The following is a 19,100-nucleotide window of genomic DNA, read 5'->3' on the forward strand; positions in this document are numbered from 1 at the left end:
GGTTCCTAACTTGGAAAAGCATGGAATTCAACATTAAAACTTGTCAGTCCCATGTTTATAATGCATGTTTTAGTTAGAGATGTAATTTATGTTTTATTTGCATATTATCATTTTGACATGCACTGTCTCGATCCTGTTTTTTGACCTGCATTTAAAAGCATTATTAAAATATTTTCCCCCTTTGGGTGCAAGTATGAACCTACATTTACTTAAGCAGTGAAACAGTTAACTTGAAATGCTGTTGCTTTGACTGCTTGGGAAATATTCTTGAGTCCCAGAATAAACAAATGGGAATAGAGACCATGCTCCATAGATTTTCCAGGTTTCAGCATGCAAGGAATGACCTGACAGCAGGGCAGGTTGCAAGAGCAAATTCTCTGTGGAAATGTTATAAATTATTACTGTATTTGCTCTTCCCCCTCTAATAATCCTCAAGTCACATTTTGGCAAAACAACAAAAGCTGCTGTTGTTTTGGGGGCTTTCTGTAAGGATCCCAAAGGGAAAAAAAACCTACTTCCAAAGCAGTGTTACAGCAGTATTGCAAAGCTCTTTGGAATGGTGGTTGGGAAATGGATCTCCCAGAACTGCCTATTGAACTTTAGAGAAAGATTTGGCTCTAAAAGCAAGTTGCTGCCAGACTTCTAACAGCTGGGTTATTCTGTTGCCTCCCATTTTCTGTTTGGATCTTGAAAAACTCTCAAAAGTTGAAGTTCTTGTGGGTTTATTAGATTGTACAATACATGTAAAAACTTACCTGTGGAGCTGAGATCCTGGAATGAAATGAAAACATTTCCATATACCAAGTACAAAAGTGTCACACTCAATATATGTGAGCAGAGCAGTGCTCACAGAACAGAAAGTTTCTTTTGGAAGCATTTTTGCACCCAGATGTATAATTTCTAAAGGTAAAACTGGAATTAGTTGGATCTTTTTGAAGCCTTGTGATTCCTGTTCCAGGCTTGTCTAAAGCAGAGTTGCTGCCTCGCTGGTGGCACCAGCTCTTGCACAAACCCATTTCTCTCCTGGGCCATGTTGCTTCAGGGGTTTGGAGCAGTACAGTTAATTTTACTGTGGGGTTTTTTTGGGGGTATGTTCTTTTGAAAACATGCCCAAGCCCCTCTCTCACACAGACCCTTGTGGAGGGGACACGTGGTCAAGGTTGTGTCACCTCAGGGGCATTCAGCTTATCTCAGGTGAGGTGTTACTAAGAGTGGAGGGGTAATAATTTAGGGAAATCTGCCCCCACATTTCAAATGTGTTTTCAGTGATGCCTTTCACTTATTTAAACTTCTTTCATGTTTTCTCAAAAGTTGTTGGGCATTTATAGAGGAACATTTAAAGCATGCTGGAATTTCGAGTTACTTTGCACACAAACCTGTGGTATAACCCATATTTTTAAGGGTGAAAAATAGGCCAATTATGTCCAACAAGCCAAGGGAATGAAGCTCTTTTGGGCTAGTGTGTTGAGTCAGGTCCTTGAGCTGAAGGCTTGCTCTGCAGCCCTACCCTGCTGGTGAGGGTTATTTATTCTTGGTTTTCTTTAAAAGATGTTTCTCAGTGCAATCAGCGTCACAGTTCAGTGTCACTGGGAGTTGTGCTGACCATGCTGTACAAACCCCATGGTGCTTCAGTGGCATTAAAATCCCCCCTGCAGCTCCTTGTGAAGGGTCCCCCTGGGCAGTGTCCCCTCCCTGCTCCCTGCACTGGGCAGGGGCACTGGGAGCACTGGGAGCACTGGGTGAGTGGTCTGTGCCAACATAAGGACAGGGCAACCACCAGTGGCTGCTGAGGGCAAAGCCAACCTGACTTAAGGAAAGTTAATTTGTTGCCAGTGAAAATTGACATTTAATTACTCCTTCAGGCAGTGGGAAGCAAAGACAAGTAGGAACACCTTTCCTTTCCTTCCCCTCCCCAACTCATCTTCCCTCCCTGTTCCTCCTCCCTCCCCCTGTCACCAGGGTGGGGGTGTGGTCAGGACACAGGGGCTTCTCTCTGCTGCTCTTCCCCCTCACACTCTTCCTCTCCTTCTCTGTGGTCTGTCCCATGGGCTGTGGTGCTGTCTCTGGAGTGGGAGCCTCCATGTGCTGCAGGACATACCTTTATAGCCTCCTTCCCCTCTAGTCCCACCTCTGTGCTGTGCCCAACAGGAATTTGTGCTGGGGGCTTCAGGGGACAAACAGCTGGAGCAGTCCATGGATGATGTTCACTCAGCTCATCTGGATGAGGGAGATTTCCTTCTTGCTTCATGCAACTGGTAGCTGATGACCAGAAATATCCATGGATTTCTATCCCTAATTCCTTTCAGAAGTGTATCTGTGGATGTTGTGTAGAGATGTGTCCAGGTCTGCTTGGGTACTCCTTTAAACATCACACTGAGCATGGCTTTGGAAGTATCTTCTATTAAAATTGCATTTCCTTTAAGTATTAATATTTCTAAAATTTAATCAAGGTGGAATCTCCTCAAGACAGTAAAGACAGCAGAAAGTATTTCAACAGCAAATACTTTTGGCAGTATAATAACAACTGTTACTTTCTCTTCTAGGTGTTAAAATGGGTTGAAGAAGCAGTTCAAGCCTCTAAAGTGCACCTCTTGTCTACAGACCATTTGTCCCTGGCTGTAAATACTTGGCAGATCCCTTTTGATCCCAGTCTGAAAGAGGTTACAGTGTCCTTGAGTGGTCCTTCACCAGCAATTGAGATTCATAACCCTTTAGGTGAAGTAGTTTATGCCTTCTTTTGTGATAGCAAAAAAGGGGATTGAGGAAGCACTTCAGATATTTTAACTTTCCCCAGTGGTCCATTTTTGGCTCAGAGGAAATGGAAACATTCCCTATTCTGTTCACTTCATCACTCCTCCATCTTCTTTCTTACAATTTGTCCTTGTATTCCAAATTTCTGGACACTTTTGTGTTTCTTCTATTTGTGTATTCACTGAACCATCATTTAGGGGTTAGAGGTGATGGTTTGTTTTTTGTAGGAGAAGGCAAACCAAGGCCTGGATTCTTGGAAGGATGAGAGCCTGCAGAATGAGACCCTGTCTCCTATGCCCAGCTAAGCATTGTGTGATAATTTGGAGCTAATTTGTAATTGAAGGCGTTTTGAACAAGTCTGTTGTTCATTGTTGTGTTGATGCCTTAGGGACCTGGAACTGCACTCCAGAAATAAATTCAAATCATACTTTATGTTCTCTGCATTACTTTTGCTTGAGGATATAGCTTAAGTTTTAGTATCTTGGAAATACTTTATGCCCAGGATGTGTTTCCTGCACTGTGGTCTGGTCTGTCCTCCACTGAGGCATTTTTCTGTGCTTACAGGGAAGAGGTTTGCTCAGTGTCTCTCTTCAGGCCATGAGAACACACAATCCTGGGTGCAGCTGTCAGGCTTAGCTCGAGCTGTGCCCCCAGCTCTGTCTGCCTTTCTCATACACCAGCTCCACACATCTAAAACCACAGAGCTGCACTCAAGATAGTCAAGGATGTCTGATAGGGGCTTAGAAATGGGCACTGGGACATCCCATTCTCCACTTCACCTTTCCCTTTATGCTGTGAAGGAGCCAGGTGGGTTTTAGTGCTGTTGATACTTTGGGATGAGCCTTGAGGGGGCAAAATGCCTGTGTATGGAACCAGTGCCTGCACACAACCACTCCTGTAAGTGGGAATAAAAATATATGGGGACAGAACAGCAATATTGTGTGCACTTTCTGTTTCATTTAGACAATACTGCACTTACTCAATACTTTATTTCCTCCCTGTTTTTTTAGGCAAGCAGCTCAATAAAGAATCAGGACTGAATGAATTGCTAAATATCCACAACTCTGCAAAGGTAGTAAATGTCAAAGATCCAGAGCCTGGCATGTGGACCATTAAGGTAAAGTTAATGCAGAACTCATGTATGACTGTCCTATAGCTTGTGGTGATTTACTGTGTTATTTATCACATTCTGTTCTATGACTCTAAATGACTATATGGTCATTTTTGAAGGTGAAGTCACCCGTGTGAGGCACCTTTACAGGCAGTGCTGCCTGGATCCTGCTGTGCATTGTCCCTGCCCTAAGCACAGGGGGAGTTTGAAAAGGGTGCTTAATTCCCACCCAGCCCTGTGGGAAGCTGTTGATCCTGCTGCAGAACTGGAGCTACAAAAGCATGTTGAGCTCAGCAGCTCTGGGGAGAGTTGATTGAATGTCTGTCTGGGACTGGGGGCTTAGAAAACGCACGGAGAGGGACTTTTTATACAGGCAGATAGTGATGGGACAATGGGGAATGGTTTGAAACTGCCAGAGGGCAAGGATAGATGGGATATTGGGAAGGAATTCCAGGCTGTGACGGTGGGCAGGCCCTGACACAGGTGCCCAGAGAAGCTGTGGCTGCCCCATCCCTGGGAGTGTCCCAGGCCAGGTTGGACAGGGCTTGGAGCACCCTGGGCTGGTGGGAGATGTCCCTGCCCATGGCAGGGGGTGGCACTGGGTGGGCTTTATGGTCTGTTCCAGCTCAAACCAGTCTGGGATTCTGTGACCAGAAATGCTGAAAAACCTGGATTAGAGACAACCTGGTGGGCTGTTAAAAAGAAAAAGGTTTGGGTCCTGCTGGAGTTGGTAACATCAGCCATGGTGGGTACTGAGAGTCCTTCCCCTGCAGTCGGTGCTTTGCATTCACCTCTGTTGCTTTGCTGGAGGCTTTAGGGTGAGTGGGCAGCCCTGGGCAGGGCAGCAGCTGCTCCTGCAGGCAGGGCTTGGCAGCTCTGTGGGGCAGTTTGCCTGACCTCAGCATAATGCTGCCTCCAGCTCCGTGCAGAATAAAGCATACAAAGTGATGTATTTTTACTCAAAAAAAACAAAACAAGAAAAATATTTTGACTATATAGAAGAAATATTTTAATTTAACTGTCCTGAGCAAGCCAGCATTTCTTTATAGATACCTGCATTTTGGGCAATTTTTTGGGTGTTCTTTGCAAGACAAAGAAACACCTGTGATAAATTTGTCTTCGTTCTTTTGATTGTGCTCATCCAGTCTGAGAGGGGAAACACCAATGTACAACACCAGTGATCCATGTTAAACTACAAATAATGACAAGAGACTTGATGAAGATACTAATAGGAAAACAGTCCTTTGGGATGAAACTAATTCCTGGTGTTTGCCTAACACCCCCAGCTCCTAGGCATGACAGTGATAGATGTGGTAATGGTTATTTGTAAATGGTGAAATTTTATAAGGTTATTGTGGCCTTCAAATTCACAAATACACAAAAGTCTGAGTAATTCATAAAGAGAAATGATTTGCCAGTATATTTTTCTATGGATTGTTTACTCTGCTTTAGTCACTGGCTTGGTTTATTTACACAAAGATTTTGAGGCTGTGACTGGAGACCTAAGCTTTGTGAAAAGTTTATTCACATCATAAATTCCTTCTACAGATGAATCAAGCTATAAAAAGAGAACTTTATCACAGTTTGTCTAATGAAATTTTAACTGGCAGTTAACGCTTGATAGCAGGAGTTGTTTGGCACAATTAAGTATTTCTTTGCATTGTTAACAGCTGGTTTATATAAAAGGCTTCAGCAGTGCTGTCTGAGGTGAAAGGCTAACCCAAGAGAAGCAAATGGGTTGTTTAGTCACAGACATTGGTTTGTCAATCGGTTAGACAATGCCTGTCCCGGGGCTGCTGCTTATAAGGAGCAACTGTGTCCTTTGATGCTCATGTGCAGCAGTGTCAGAGGGTACTGAACTGCAGGAGGGGGAGTGTCTGGGAATGGCTCAGGTCCTGCTCTCCAGGGAAAGCTCAGTGGAAGGCTCCATACACCTGAAGGCTGTGGAAGCAGGTGGTGACCAAAGGCTGTGGGTTCCTGTGAGCCTTTGGCAAACAGCAGTTTGCCTTTTCTTCCTCTGGATAGAACCATAGAAAGTAATTGCTGTGAGTTGTCTTTTTAAGATGCAAGACTCTCCTTGAAGCAGCTGTGCCATCCAACAACCTAAAGCTCAGGCTGTTCAAGGGCAGGTGGAGGGGTGGGGGTTGCTGGTGGCTTGGTTTTTGCTGCTGCCAAGACAGAATGAGGAGGTGAGGGGGTACAGGGTGGAGACCAGAGGTGAGAGGTACCTCTGCATCCTCTGCTTTCCAGCAGAGCCCTTGGCTGGGCAAGAGAAACACCTGCAATACACTGATTTTTCTGTGGAGTTCTGAGTCATTTACCCTTTCCTAGTAGGCTTTGTAGTGGTCAGATCCTGATATGCAGACCATGTCCCTTTACAGCCAATGGCATGTGACAAGTAGATGTGGGTGGTGTGATTTACTTCCAAGACAGAACTGGCTCTGTTTGCTGTCAGCACAGCTGTAGGGGCAACTGTCTAAAAGCCTTCCTTTATGGAAGGTGTTTTTCCTTACAACTCCAAACACAAGCCTCCTTTCTGGCTTGCTTTTGAGGAACGCTGAGCTGCATCCACTGACCTCTGTGGATGGCTCAGGAGCTGTGCAGCCCTGAACTGCTGATCCCATGGTGTGTCCTGTGTGGCTTTGCAGACCTCAAGCAGTGGGAGGCACTCGGTCCGCATCACGGGGCTCAGCACCATCGACTTCCGAGCTGGCTTCTCCAGGAAGCCAACACTGGACTTCAAAAAAACATCCAGCAGACCAGTGCAAGGTTTGGCTCCAGTTTAGTCTGTACTAAATCATTTCCTGGCCCCTAAATCAAGTACAACGCCATGATGAGCTTTGTGATAGCTCTGGGGGTGCTGTTGGTTGGTTCTCGGGGGTCTTGGATCTGTGAGAGCAGCCAAAGTTCCTGTTTTATCAGAATATATTATTTTCTTGCATTCACCTGTTTTTTTAAAGTCACATAAATCCAGGTAATTTTAGCTATGAAACGCCTGGAAATTGCAGGGCTGTTTCTGTTACTTTTGGAGCTTCAGAAAAACCCTTTAGCCCTGGGGCATGGTGAGGAGTTAATAAAGAAGCTGCTATTTCAGAAACTGCTGTTGGCAATCAGTAATTTAAACCCATCCCAGCTGTGTCTCCTGACAGTCCATAAGCAGAGCACAGCTCAGCACAGTTTAGCTTCTCCCTGCTCAGTAGGTGAGGCTTGAATGGGCATTCATGGGCTGGTGAGCCATACAGATGGATTTAATCTTCCATGGTTTAATTATTGATTTTCTTTAGCACTTAAAATAGTACATTTCTGTTTTTCTAGGGATTCCTACCTTTGTGCTGCTAAATACCACGGGGATCCTGCTTCCAGCTCGAGTAGACAGGCTGGAACTTCTGAGCATTACAGGGGAACTCCTGAAGACCTTGCCTGTGAAATACTATCCTGACAGAAAGCCCTATGGACTATGGAATATTTCTGATTTCATTCCACCAGCTGAAGCTTTTTTTGTTAAAATAACAGGCTATGACAAAGATGATTATCTTTTTCAGAGAGTTTCAAGTGTCTCATTTTCTAGCATTACTCCTGGTAAGAGATTTGAACTTACATTGAGTGTCCATCTGCCATACCTGAATTGGTTAAAATTGATACCTGATATGTTTTTATAACTTCTGTAAATACTTCCTGTGCTTTTTCCACCCCAAGTTCAGTCTGTAGATCATGATGGATTAGTTACTGTTGTTATCTGCTGAGTATAAAGGTATCAGAAATTGAATTTCCTTTTAATAAAAGGAAAGACAGGATAGATGGAGGTGGCTGTTAATGTTCTTTTTGGGGAATATTTTCTTTCTTCAGATGCTCCAAAAGTTACAATGCCCATGAAGACTCCAGGATATTATTTACAGCCAGGCTCTGTCCCTTGCCATGTGGAGAGTCTCATACCTTTTACTCAGTATTTTACTAGAAATGGAGTAAAACTAGGAGTGGATCAGTTCTTCAAGTGAGTACTGACCTTTTTTCCCCTCAATACTGTTCTATTTTGTATTTATAGCTCATGATTTCTGTTCATCATTTACTGCTATATGCTGCTTATATCCTGCTACTTCCAGTCTGTAATTTTTGGTGATACTCATTAGGCAGTCTGTATTTTACAGAGATATTTATAATATTAATGTGTACAGATATCTATCTCTGTATGATATCCAGAGGAGGGTGTGCACTCAGTACATATGATGGGATTATATGGTTCTGGCCAAAATCCCCCTCAAATGTGTGCTCTTATCATAAACCAAATCAAGAAGTCAAAAGGCATTTTTACTTTTCATTTATACTTTTCAAAGTCATGTAGCATAGATTGATAAGTAGCTTTGTTTCTGAAACACACCCCTCGCTCTGCCCTGCAATGATCCATAGAATATGTGCAATATACCTTGAATAGTTTTATTTTTAATGCCTTTCATGGATGCCCCAGAAGTATGTCCTATGACCTACCCTAGAAAACTTTCCTCTTCAGAAAAGCTTTCAAAATAGGAAAACTTACCCTGAGTATATCAGAAAGCTCTTCAGGTTTCTGTATAGAAAAACTGTTCAGGTTTCTGTATAGACTGCATGCTCTTTCTCTGTAGAGTGAAATAAGAATAATAATAAAAAAATCCAAAGTTAATTAAAACACTCATGAGGTCCACCTTGTAATTGTGGTTGTTGAAAGCCAAAGGGAGGTGTCTTGCAGCAAACAGTGTCAGCAGCCTCAGGAGGGCCCTGCAGACGTTCCCCAGCAGGTGCCCAGCTGAATCCATCCTGCAGCTCCCCTGGGCACCCTTGGCACTGTGAAATGCTGCAGCCTTGGGCTGGCTGTGTTCCTGGTGAGGTGCCATTCCCATGCAGGGAACCTTGGCACACCCTTCAGCAGCTCTGTATTGTTTTTCATTCCTTATCAAACCACACAGTTCTCTGTGTTTTCCACATGCCCAGCACTTCTCTGACTGGGCTGCATTTTTGCTTTTCCTGATACAGCCCAGATGAATGAACAGTTCATCCAAGTTAATTTAACAAAATACATCTCAAGCCAAATATTGTTGATCTCAGTTGAGCAGAATGTAATTCAGTTTGGCTGGTCTGCATTTTACTGGTAAAGTCCTACACAGGATTTGTCCAGCTTACCAGTTTAATGCAGATTTGAGCTCTGCTATTGCTCTGCATTGAATGACTTTGTTTTGGTGACAAGATGTCATCTTTACTCAAAGTTTTAAAACATTTACCTCATAAATCTGTTTACGAGTTGAATGTTGTAGCTCTGTCATGACAGTTGTCTATGTGAAAATACCAGCTGCAAGAATAATTCTAATTTTAAATGAGTAACATATTTAGGAAACAGAAATTTCTGTAAAATTGCAACACCTTTGTTTTTCTAGATTTCTGCATCCTGTGGTGGTGTAATAAGAACATGTGGATTTTACTTAATATCCTGGTGCATTTCTGATGAGGCTGATTTAGGAGACCAAGAGCAGTAGTTAAGCACCTCATTCCAGTGGAAATCACTGGGAACTGAGCACTGAAGTGTCTTTACAGTCTAGTCTGTATTATAAATGGCAGATCCCACCAAACCTGCAAAGGTCAGAAATAACAAAAATAGTGGTTGAAATTCTGAAAAGAGAGACAATTATTTACTGAACTAAAATAAGAATCCTAATAATTAAAAAAAAATCACTCATAGTCAACTGATGTTTGTGATTGTTAGTCAAACCTGTTAAACCATACAGAATACATCCCTTGAAAGTATGTGGTAAAATAAAATTATAGGCTTTAGTTTCTCCCTGTGAGCTGCAGCCTGCTGGTGGTGACAGCCCAGCTGGGAACAGGGTGTGCAGTGGGTGGTCTGGGAGCCAGAGGGGTGAGGTGGGATACCCCCCAATGCTCTCTGCTGGGGCTCCTGCAGGGATGGACAGCCAGGGTGTGCAGTGGGGTGGTCTGGGAGCCAGAGGGGTGAGGTGGGATACCCCCCCCAGCCCCCTGTGCTCTCTGCTGGGGCTCCTGCATGGATGGACAGCCAGGGTGTGCAGTGGGGTGGTCTGGGTGCCAGAGGAGTGAGGTGGGATACCCCCCAATGCTCTCTGCTGGGGCTCCTGCAGGGATGGACAGCCAGGGTGTGCAGTGGGGTGGTCTGGGTGCCAGAGGGGTGAGGTGGGATACCCCCCAATGCTCTCTGCTGGGGCTCCTGCAGGGATGGACAGCCAGGGTGTGCAGTGGGTGGTCTGGGTGCCAGAGGGGTGAGGTGGGATACCCCCCAATGCTCTCTGCTGGGGCTCCTGCAGGGATGGACAGCCAGGGTGTGCAGTGGGGTGGTCTGGGTGCCAGAGGGGTGAGGTGGGATACCCCCCAATGCTCTCTGCTGGGGCTCCTGCAGGGATGGACAGCCAGGGTGTGCAGTGGGGTGGTCTGGGTGCCAGAGGGGTGAGGTGGGATACCCCCCAATGCTCTCTGCTGGGGCTCCTGCAGGGATGGACAGCCAGGGTGTGCAGTGGGTGGTCTGGGTGCCAGAGGGGTGAGGTGGGATTTCCCCCTCACCCCCCTGTGCTCTCTGCTGGGGCTCCTACAGGGATGGACAACCAGGGTGTGCCTTAGTTTTGGATTTTGCAGTGTGGCTGAGGGAGCATCCTCTTGTTCCCAAACTGACCAAATAAACAGCTCAGTCAGCAAGGTATGTAGCAGGTGTTTTGGGTTGGCAGTGACTTGATGCTGAGTTATCCCACAGCAGGTGTTGCAGGAGTTTTGTGGAGCAGATGCCCCAGGTGTGTGTTAGTGCTGCCAGTGTTGGTTGGAATTTTTGTATCATAGTCCACCACTGCTCCACTCTGGACACATTTCCTTTTGTGCTTCCCAAGGTTTCCATGTTTGACATCTGGTGTGTAGCACAAGTCAGGAAGGAGGAGGAAGAGGATTGCCTAACCTCACTTCTAACATCCTTTCTGTGAAAAAGAGGAGTTTCGCAGTTTTTATTTGGATAAAAGAGTACCTTATTCTGTAGTGTTGGCCCTCACTGCCATGTCCTTTTGCCAGCACTGTGAGCTGTCACAGATTTGATGGATGATGTTGGGTTATCTAGAGTAAGGATGACATAAGAGGAAACGAGTAAGAAGCCATTTAAGGCCACCGTACTCTGCTTTATTTGTGGTGGAGTTGGGTTGTGTCATGGTGCTATAGCCTGAACTTCCAGGAGTATTCCAAGTCTCTTGTTCATTTTGTATCCTTTAAGGGATGATAAATCAATCCATTCAGACAAACAAAGGGGTCACTAATGCAGTGTTTTCCTGTAATGTGGCCATGACTTGCCAAAGGTCTCATGGCTATTTTGGTGCTTATCAGTGTTGTTTGTGTGCCATAGCAACAGGCCAGGGGAGCACTGGGACACTGTTGAACCACTGCTTAGCTCATTTATGGCATCATCTGTGAGGCTGTTGCACCAGCAGTTCCTAAGTGTGGGTTTGGATCATGAGAAGCTGTGAGGGTGTGGGGAAAGGAAAAAGATTTTTGAGTTCAGAAAAAGGGCTTTTAGAATTGCAGACAGGTTCTAAGGCCTGCTGGCAGGTGCAAGTTTAGTTCTGTGAGAAAGAGACCAATAACTAGCAAAAACAAAGGAGATAAGAAGGCTTTGGGTTATTCTACTCATGGGAATGGAATGTTGGGAGATAATGTGGTCATAGCAATGGTGAACATGTGTCTAAAAGTGTCATCCAATTAAAGCTGTGATGAGTTTTATAGACACTGTAGTTCAACCTATAGGATGAAGCTATGGGTGGGAAAAGGTAAGGGGTATATTCTGTAATTGGAAGTTAGAGCTTGGCTTTTACCTGTCTTTTCTCTCTCCATGGAGGTTTTGAATAAACTGTCTCTGAGTGTGACACCTGTAAGCTGAGACTGGATCAGTTTTTCTCACCATCATGATTTACTGCTGAACTCACATGGTCATATTCTTACAAAGGTGTTTGTTTTGAAGCCTGTGTAACCACCAGTCAATGCAGTTCTGCTTCTTTTCTCCTCTTGCTTTCACATTGTATGTGGTAACAACGTGGTATTACTGCCCACCAGCTTTGTCCTTGCTGGGATTTAGGGAAAACCAGGAGGTGTTTATCTGGATTGCTGTACCTGTGAGTTTGGGAAGCCCAGGGGGGAGGATGAACCCTTGTTCCCCTTGCTAGGAAGAGCCACAGGTTTGGTACCACGTACTGGCTCTGCTTGGAAATTGTTGGCACTGAGGGAAGGTGCCTTCTCAGGCAGAGCACTGAGAGAGTGGCAGCAAACACAGTGGGTTTGGGGATTGGGTGAGACCTGTGGTAAAGACATTTTTTTCTAATGTGCAAGTGGGACATTCTGCAAAGTCTTACATTTCTGAATTCTTATAAGGAGCCCGTCAATGTATATGCAATTTCTTTCAATGAATCCACGAAGCTACACCCAATGTGATTCAACAGAGTCTCTTTTGCCTCTTAATTATTGTGAAATTCTTCTGTGTCTGTAGTGAGGAAACCAAGTCCCTGTTCCTGCAGGATTTAGTGAGTTTGCCCTTCTCCTCCTGCAGGGAATCATCCAGCATGAGCTGGGACATCGCCCAGGTGTCCGTGTCCCACGAAGGCTTCTACGAGTGCGTGGCCACCAGCAGCGTGGGCACAGGGCGGGCACAGACCTTCCTGGACGTGTCAGGTGGGTGCCACACATCCTCCTGCTGCACCAACTGGGGCTGGGACACCGCAGAGAGCAGTGGCACTCGGGGCCAGGGAAATGCAGTCCCAGTTTCAAGTGTGTTTTTAATTAATGTGTTTGTTTCTTACCCTGTCGTGTTTATTCAGCAAACCAGTTTGAAATACCAACGTTCTCCAGGTGACCCCCCAGCTCTCCCAGCCTGGCTCCAGAGCAGAGGGGCTCCTGCCTTGTGATAACTTAGTGGTCTCCATTGGACTTGTTCCAACAGGTTTGAATATTATGAATCATAGAATCACACACCAATTCAGGCTGGAGGGACCTTTGGAAGTCACCTAGTGCAGTCCACAGCTCAAAGCAGAATTAACTTCCAAGCTTGATTGTCTTTTACAGAAACTTGTCCAATGAATCTTTGAATATCCCCGGGGCTGGAGATTTCCCAAGTTCCATGGCAGTTTCAGTTCCTAATTACCCCACTAGGAAAATATTTTACATGTCTAGTCAGAATTTTCCCTGCTGCATGTTATGACCACAGACTCTTGTCCTTTTTTTTTAGCTCTCCTTTGCCCTGGGAATAATTGTGTATTCCCTAAAACAACCTCCTCAGTAGCTGAAGAGGGTGACTGTATAACTCTTCACCTTCCCTTTTTCAGGGAAAGATGTTCTTCTCACTGCAGGATGAGCAAATCCAAGGAAATCAGCGGGATATCAGTGGGATATCAGTTGTGAGCAAGGGGTAAATTTGAGGAGAGGAACATCCTTTTAGTCACACAAAGTAATGAGTAGAATAGGAACAGTAACATCAATGCTTACCCAAGTCCTTCCTCTAGAGCAGTATTTTATATTTTGGCTACAAAAATCAATCAAGCAAACGGGGGATATTTCCAGATACTTGTTTCAAACCATTGCTTGGAGAGCAGCAAATTGTGGGCTAAAAGATTCTTGGTCTGCAAGTTGCAACCATCCTCCTCATCAAAAAGAAACCTGAAAGAGAATCCCAAGTTTTTTCTGGTGATGTTGGTAGCACTTGGAAGTCAAGAGTAATAAGGGGAAAAATCCTGTATCCCCTCATTTACAGAGCACTGAGGGATTGACTGGAACTGACTCACTGGGTAAACATGAGCAATTTGTTCTGTTTGGAGCCCTGCAGAGGATTAATTTGAGGGAGATGCTTTGAAATCCTTGTGTACAAATATTTGCAAGAGCATTACTTGAAATTTCTTCTTTTAGCAAAGTAAACAATCTTTTCAAGTGTCTTTCATTTACCCAGCTGACAGACAGTATAGCACAGATAACCCACTCTGGCAGCTGCTGTGTGAAAGGTGTGGGGGCTGTGCCAACATTTGCTGCTTTCAGGGAAAGCAAACACTTGAGTTTGGCTTTGTTTTACTCATATTAAAGCTTTAAAATGTCAAATGGCTCCTTAGCTTGTGCAGCACTTGGGCTGCAGGGCAGTGAGGAAGTGCTGGGGGATGGCTCTGTGTGTGCACTGCTGGGGGGAAGAGACTGGTGTTGTCCAGCACATGTGTTGGACCAGGAGACTGACAGTCCAAAGGTGGGGATTGCAGTCCTGTGCTGGCCCCATCTTCTTCTTTCACCGATTTGATGATAGATACACCTGTGAGAAGAATTTCAAGATTTTTTGTCTCCCAAACAACCCAAACCCAGAAGTGCAGGGGACAAACTCCATTCAGTGGACAAGTGTAGCTTTTCCTGCCTCTCCTCTGCATGGGTTAAAATCCAGTTTTGGTGACCAGGGTGGTGCTGGTGGGGACTGTGTGTGTAGGGCAGCAGAGCTGCTCACCCAGCACACAGTGCTGTGCAGGGATCTGACACACGACTTGTGAACCTCATCTGAGACCCCCCAGGAGACTTCAAGGGGGAGGATGTATGGCTGGCTCTGAGCTTAGGAGTAACCTTCACCCTTAATAAATATTTTTTTTTCATTCCCTGTTATCCTTGCTTTTCTTGAGAGAATTGTGGTTTAGTGTATGCTGATAAAGATTTGGTCTTGCTTTTACAGCTGTCTCATTTCAGCTCAAGCATCTCCCTCAGAATATTATTTATTGCAGAGCTGTCTTTGTTCAAGAACCAGTCTTGGGAAAAACAAATGGAATATATATATGTATATATATATAAAATATTTTTATTGGGGGTGCATAAAGTCATACATAATTTATTTTCTTTCTTGAAATGTTGCCTTCTTGATCAGTGATATCTCAAGGAGGAGTAGGGTAACTGCTGCTATTTTAAGCATCTACAGTTAGCATCTAGGGCAGAACAGGGAAGGGCAGGGAGTGAGATTACAGGGAGGTGCAAACTCCAGACATTTAGTAGGAAGAGAACAGCCTGTGGTGGTCAGGTGATGGCTGGGGCAGACTGGCACTGCCTGGCAGTGTTGTACAGCTGGCAGGCCCTACTTTGCTCCTCTGATTCAGTTCCCTGCGTGTTCCTTCATCAGTTTGCAGAGTTCAGCAGCTTCCCCCAGTCCTGCTGTACCAGGGGCTCTACGCTGGCCCCGCTGCTGGTGCTGGCAGCTTCTTCATAGCCTGTCCGTTGGCTTGATGAAGGTTGGCTCTTGCCCTCTCAGCCTGTCTCTCTCTGCCCAGTGTATTTATTGCCTCCCCCTTTCTTAGCCTACTGGGGGAGGTCCTTGATCAATTAAGGACACAGACACCCTCCCCTTCCACATTCCCTTATAGAATCCATCATTGAGAGAAATCAAGAATGTTGCTTAGAGCAGCTCTTGCCTTGGTTCTGTTGTTGCTGTTAGAACTTCCTAATAACATGTTTTTGCCATGTACAACCTATAGCAGTCCAGTGCATTGCTCAGGTGCCACCAGGTGTGGTCACACCTGGGGCAGAGATCAGACTCTGAGACCTGTGGTGGTCCTGTTGTTGTGACACTGATCTCTTGTGACACTGGTCTCTTGGTGCTGTCCCCAGTGCAGGATGGGCTCAAAGGATACAGAGCTGCATCTTCTCATACAGGATGTGACCCGATACGTGACAGTTTGGACCTAGACCAGGTGTGTCCATGCAATGTGAGCTCCTGGCAGGTAGTTTAGGGACAGGGAATGAAATGCTTCCCTGGGTTCTGTTCCGTGGCTTCTGTACAGGAAATGAAATTAAGTATCAAACCTAAATTATTATGAAATAACTCAATTAATTAGATTTAATAGTTAAAATCCCTGAATTGTTAGATAATCACTCTCTACAACTACCTGAAGGGATGTTGCAGCCAGGTGGGGGTTGGTCTCTTCTCTCAGGCAACCAACAGTAGGACAAGAGGGCACGGGCTGAAGCTCTGCCAGGGGAGGTTTAGGTTGGATATCAGAAAGAAATTCTTTCCAGAGAGAGTGGTCAGGCATTGGAATGGGCTGCCCAGAGAGGTGGTGACTCACCATCCCTGGAGGTTTTTAAGAAGAGACTGGATGTGGCGCTCAGTGCCATGATCTATTGATCACAGTGGGGTTGGATCAAGAGTTGGACTTGATGATCTCAGAGGTCTCTTCTAACCCAGCTGATTCTATGATAAATAATTAAATATTAAAATGCTACCTTTTTTTTTTTTTACACTGTAGCATACTTGAAGCTCTTTATCATGAGTCCACAGACGAAGCAAAGATTCCCACATCACCTTCTCCTCTGACGCTGTTATCTCTTGGTGCAGAGCCGCCACCTGTGCTGCACGTGCCCCACAACGTGACGGTGGTGCCCGGGGCAGGGGCCATCCTGACGTGCCTGGTGGAGAGCGCAGTGCCCTACAACCTGTCGTGGCAGCGGCACGGGCGCGACGCGCGGCTGGTGGAGCCGGCACGGATCCGGGTGCTGGCCAACCTGTCCCTGGAGCTGCGGGCAGCCCGGCCTGGAGACGCAGGCCCCTACCACTGCATTGCCACCAGCGAGGCTGGCACCGCCTCTGCCATCGTGTTCCTCAGTGTGCAAGGTGAGTGTGGCTGCTCTGCCTGGGCATGGGCTGTCACTGCCTCTGCCACCGTGTTCCTCAGTGTGCAAGGTGAGTGTGGCTGCTCTGCCTGGGCATGGGCTGGCACTGCCTCTGCCACCGTGTTCCTCAGTGTGCAAGGTGAGTGTGGCTGCTCTGCCTGGGCACGGGCTGGCACCGCCTCTGCCACCGTGTTCCTCAGCATGCAAGGTGAGTGTGGCTGCTCTGCCTGGGCACGGGCTGGCACCGCCTCTGCCACCGTGTTCCTCAGTGTGCAAGGTGAGTGTGGCTGCTCTGCCTGGGCATGGGCTGGCACCGCCTCTGCCACCGTGTTCCTCAGTGTGCAAGGTGAGTGTGGCTGCTCTGCCTGGGCACGGGCTGGCACCGCCTCTGCCACCGTGTTCCTCAGCGTGCAAGGTGAGTGTGGCTGCTCTGCCTGGGCACGGGCTGGCACCGCCTCTGCCACCGTGTTCCTCAGCGTGCAAGGTGAGTGTGGCTGCTCTGCCTGGGCATGGACTGGCACCGCCTCTGCCACCGTGTTCCTCAGCGTGCAAGGTGAGTGTGGCTGCTCTGCCTGGGCATGGGCTGGCACCGCCTCTGCCACCGTGTTCCTCAGTGTGCAAGGTGAGTGTGGCTGCTCTGCCTGGGCATGGGCTGGCACCGCCTCTGCCACCGTGTTCCTCAGTGTACAAGGTGAGTGTGGCTGCTCTGCTTGGGCACGGGCTGGCACCGCCTCTGCCACCGTGTTCCTCAGCGTGCAAGGTGAGTGTGGCTGCTCTGCCCGGGCATGGGCTGGCACCGCCTCTGCCACCGTGTTCCTCAGTGTGCAAGGTGAGTGTGGCTGCTCTGCCCGGGCACGGGCTGGCACTGCCTCTGCCACCGTGTTCCTCAGTGTGCAAGGTGAGTGTGGCTGCTCTGCCCGGGCACGGGCTGGCACTGCCTCTGCCACCGTGTTCCTCAGCGTGCAAGGTGAGTGTGGCTGCTCTGCCTGGACACGGGCTGCTGGAGAGGCTCTGCCTGCCCCAGTCCTGGATGTGTCCAAGGCCAGTTGGATGAAGCTTTGAGCAACCTGGACTGGTGGAAGGAGTCCCTGCCCATGGCAGGGGTGGTGTCACAATGCCTGAACTCCACAGACAGTTCTCAGTTGACCTTTTCAGGGGCTTTAACCTCTATCTTTAAATAAATCACTTGACTGCATCTAATTTTATGGGTTTTTCTGGTAGTTTATTTCTCAGTCCTCTTCATCATGGGTTACAGTTACTGGGTAGTTGTGGAGAGAAGGGAAGAGGAGCAGAAGAAGGAAAAAGGTGCAACTATGTTTACATTAACAATATTTAAACTATTCTTGCACAGGAATATTCAAGTTCAGGAGGGACTGTATTCAGAGCTACTTTTTCACACAGTTATACACAATCTTAAAACTTATACACACCATGCAAACTATTTAACATCACACAGCTATAGCTAATTATCAGGTAATACATATTTCCCCAAAATTGCCAGATCTAAACAGTCTTAATGCAACTTATTTTAACTTTATAGAAGAGTTCTATTCATGTTACTCCGTAGAGTTTCTGCAGGCTTCGTTTCTTGCTTCTGCACCAGCTCAAAATCTCTAGACCAATTCCATTATTATCTTAGAGGCTGGCACCTGCAAATCTGTCTTTGGTTTGCCAGCCTATGAATCCACTAACACAATTCATCCATCCACTGGATGGGTTTGAAGATCCTTCCTACCCAAACCATTCTGTGAACAATCTGTCAGAACTGACAAAGACAGTGAGACTGAACAGGGTCTTTCTGTTACTACATACCAGGGAATAAAGTAAAAAATATATGTATAAATGCAGTAATTTGTATTGGAGCAAGTCCTTTTAGAATTTGAGTCTCTTTAAAATTTGAAAGTGCTTCAGAGGGTTTTTTTTTTGGGTTGTCCTGGGCATGTGGAGTTTTGAACCTTGGTCCTTAACTGCCTGTCTCTGGGTAAGGAGAGACAGAACTCCCAGCCTCTTAGAGAGGAAACTATTCTGCCTACTTGTAGGTGATGCCAACAGGATTTCTGCTTGTGGGTTCTTCTGGATTGTGTTCTGTGCAGAATGGGTGGTTTCATTAGTTAACTTTGCTGCTCTAATTGTAATACTTTGTTAGCTGATGGAAAACTTAAAATTATGGGAAAAAGAAATGTTGAATGGGATTGCTTGATCTAACGTGCCCAAAACAGAGAAAGGTCAAAAGTGAAGTTGTAACACTTACTAATGGGATGTAGTTTTTCCTACAGGAAGAGCATATTGGATACCAAGGTGGAATAAGTAGGTGTGCAATCAAATGTAGGACCTATTTATTACAAAATACAGCAGAGTTGTAACTTAATTTTTAACTTAGCTTAAATTTCAATAACTTAAATTTCTAACAGGGCTGAAGGCAAAAAAACTATGAAAAGGACTCAAACCCCATACATTTGGAAAGCCTAGTTTTAAATGCTTGATTTTGCCATCAAGACACCCATTCAAGCATGTCAAAGGCAGCAAGAGAAGTACCTCCTTCCTCATTCATCTCTTCCTGGGATTTAGGTTTCCCCCCCCCAGATGTCTGTAGGCCAGCTGGGAG

General features: G+C 46.1%; 1 protein-coding gene across 1 annotated transcript in view; it reads left to right on the plus strand.

Annotated features, from left to right (window-relative positions):
• Positions 1–19,100, plus strand: part of HMCN1 (hemicentin 1) — a 197,608-nt gene that overhangs the window by 44,630 nt on the left and 133,878 nt on the right. The window contains exons 5-11 of the mRNA XM_071564920.1: positions 2,544–2,715; positions 3,762–3,868; positions 6,511–6,631; positions 7,178–7,441; positions 7,709–7,853; positions 12,429–12,550; positions 16,221–16,496. Of these exons, the coding sequence (XP_071421021.1) occupies positions 2,544–2,715; positions 3,762–3,868; positions 6,511–6,631; positions 7,178–7,441; positions 7,709–7,853; positions 12,429–12,550; positions 16,221–16,496 (1,207 nt within the window). The remainder of the gene's footprint in view (positions 1–2,543; positions 2,716–3,761; positions 3,869–6,510; positions 6,632–7,177; positions 7,442–7,708; positions 7,854–12,428; positions 12,551–16,220; positions 16,497–19,100) is intronic.

Source organism: Pithys albifrons, chromosome 10, assembly GCF_047495875.1.
Source record: "Pithys albifrons albifrons isolate INPA30051 chromosome 10, PitAlb_v1, whole genome shotgun sequence".
In the NCBI taxonomy this organism is placed as follows: Eukaryota; Metazoa; Chordata; class Aves; order Passeriformes; family Thamnophilidae; genus Pithys; species Pithys albifrons.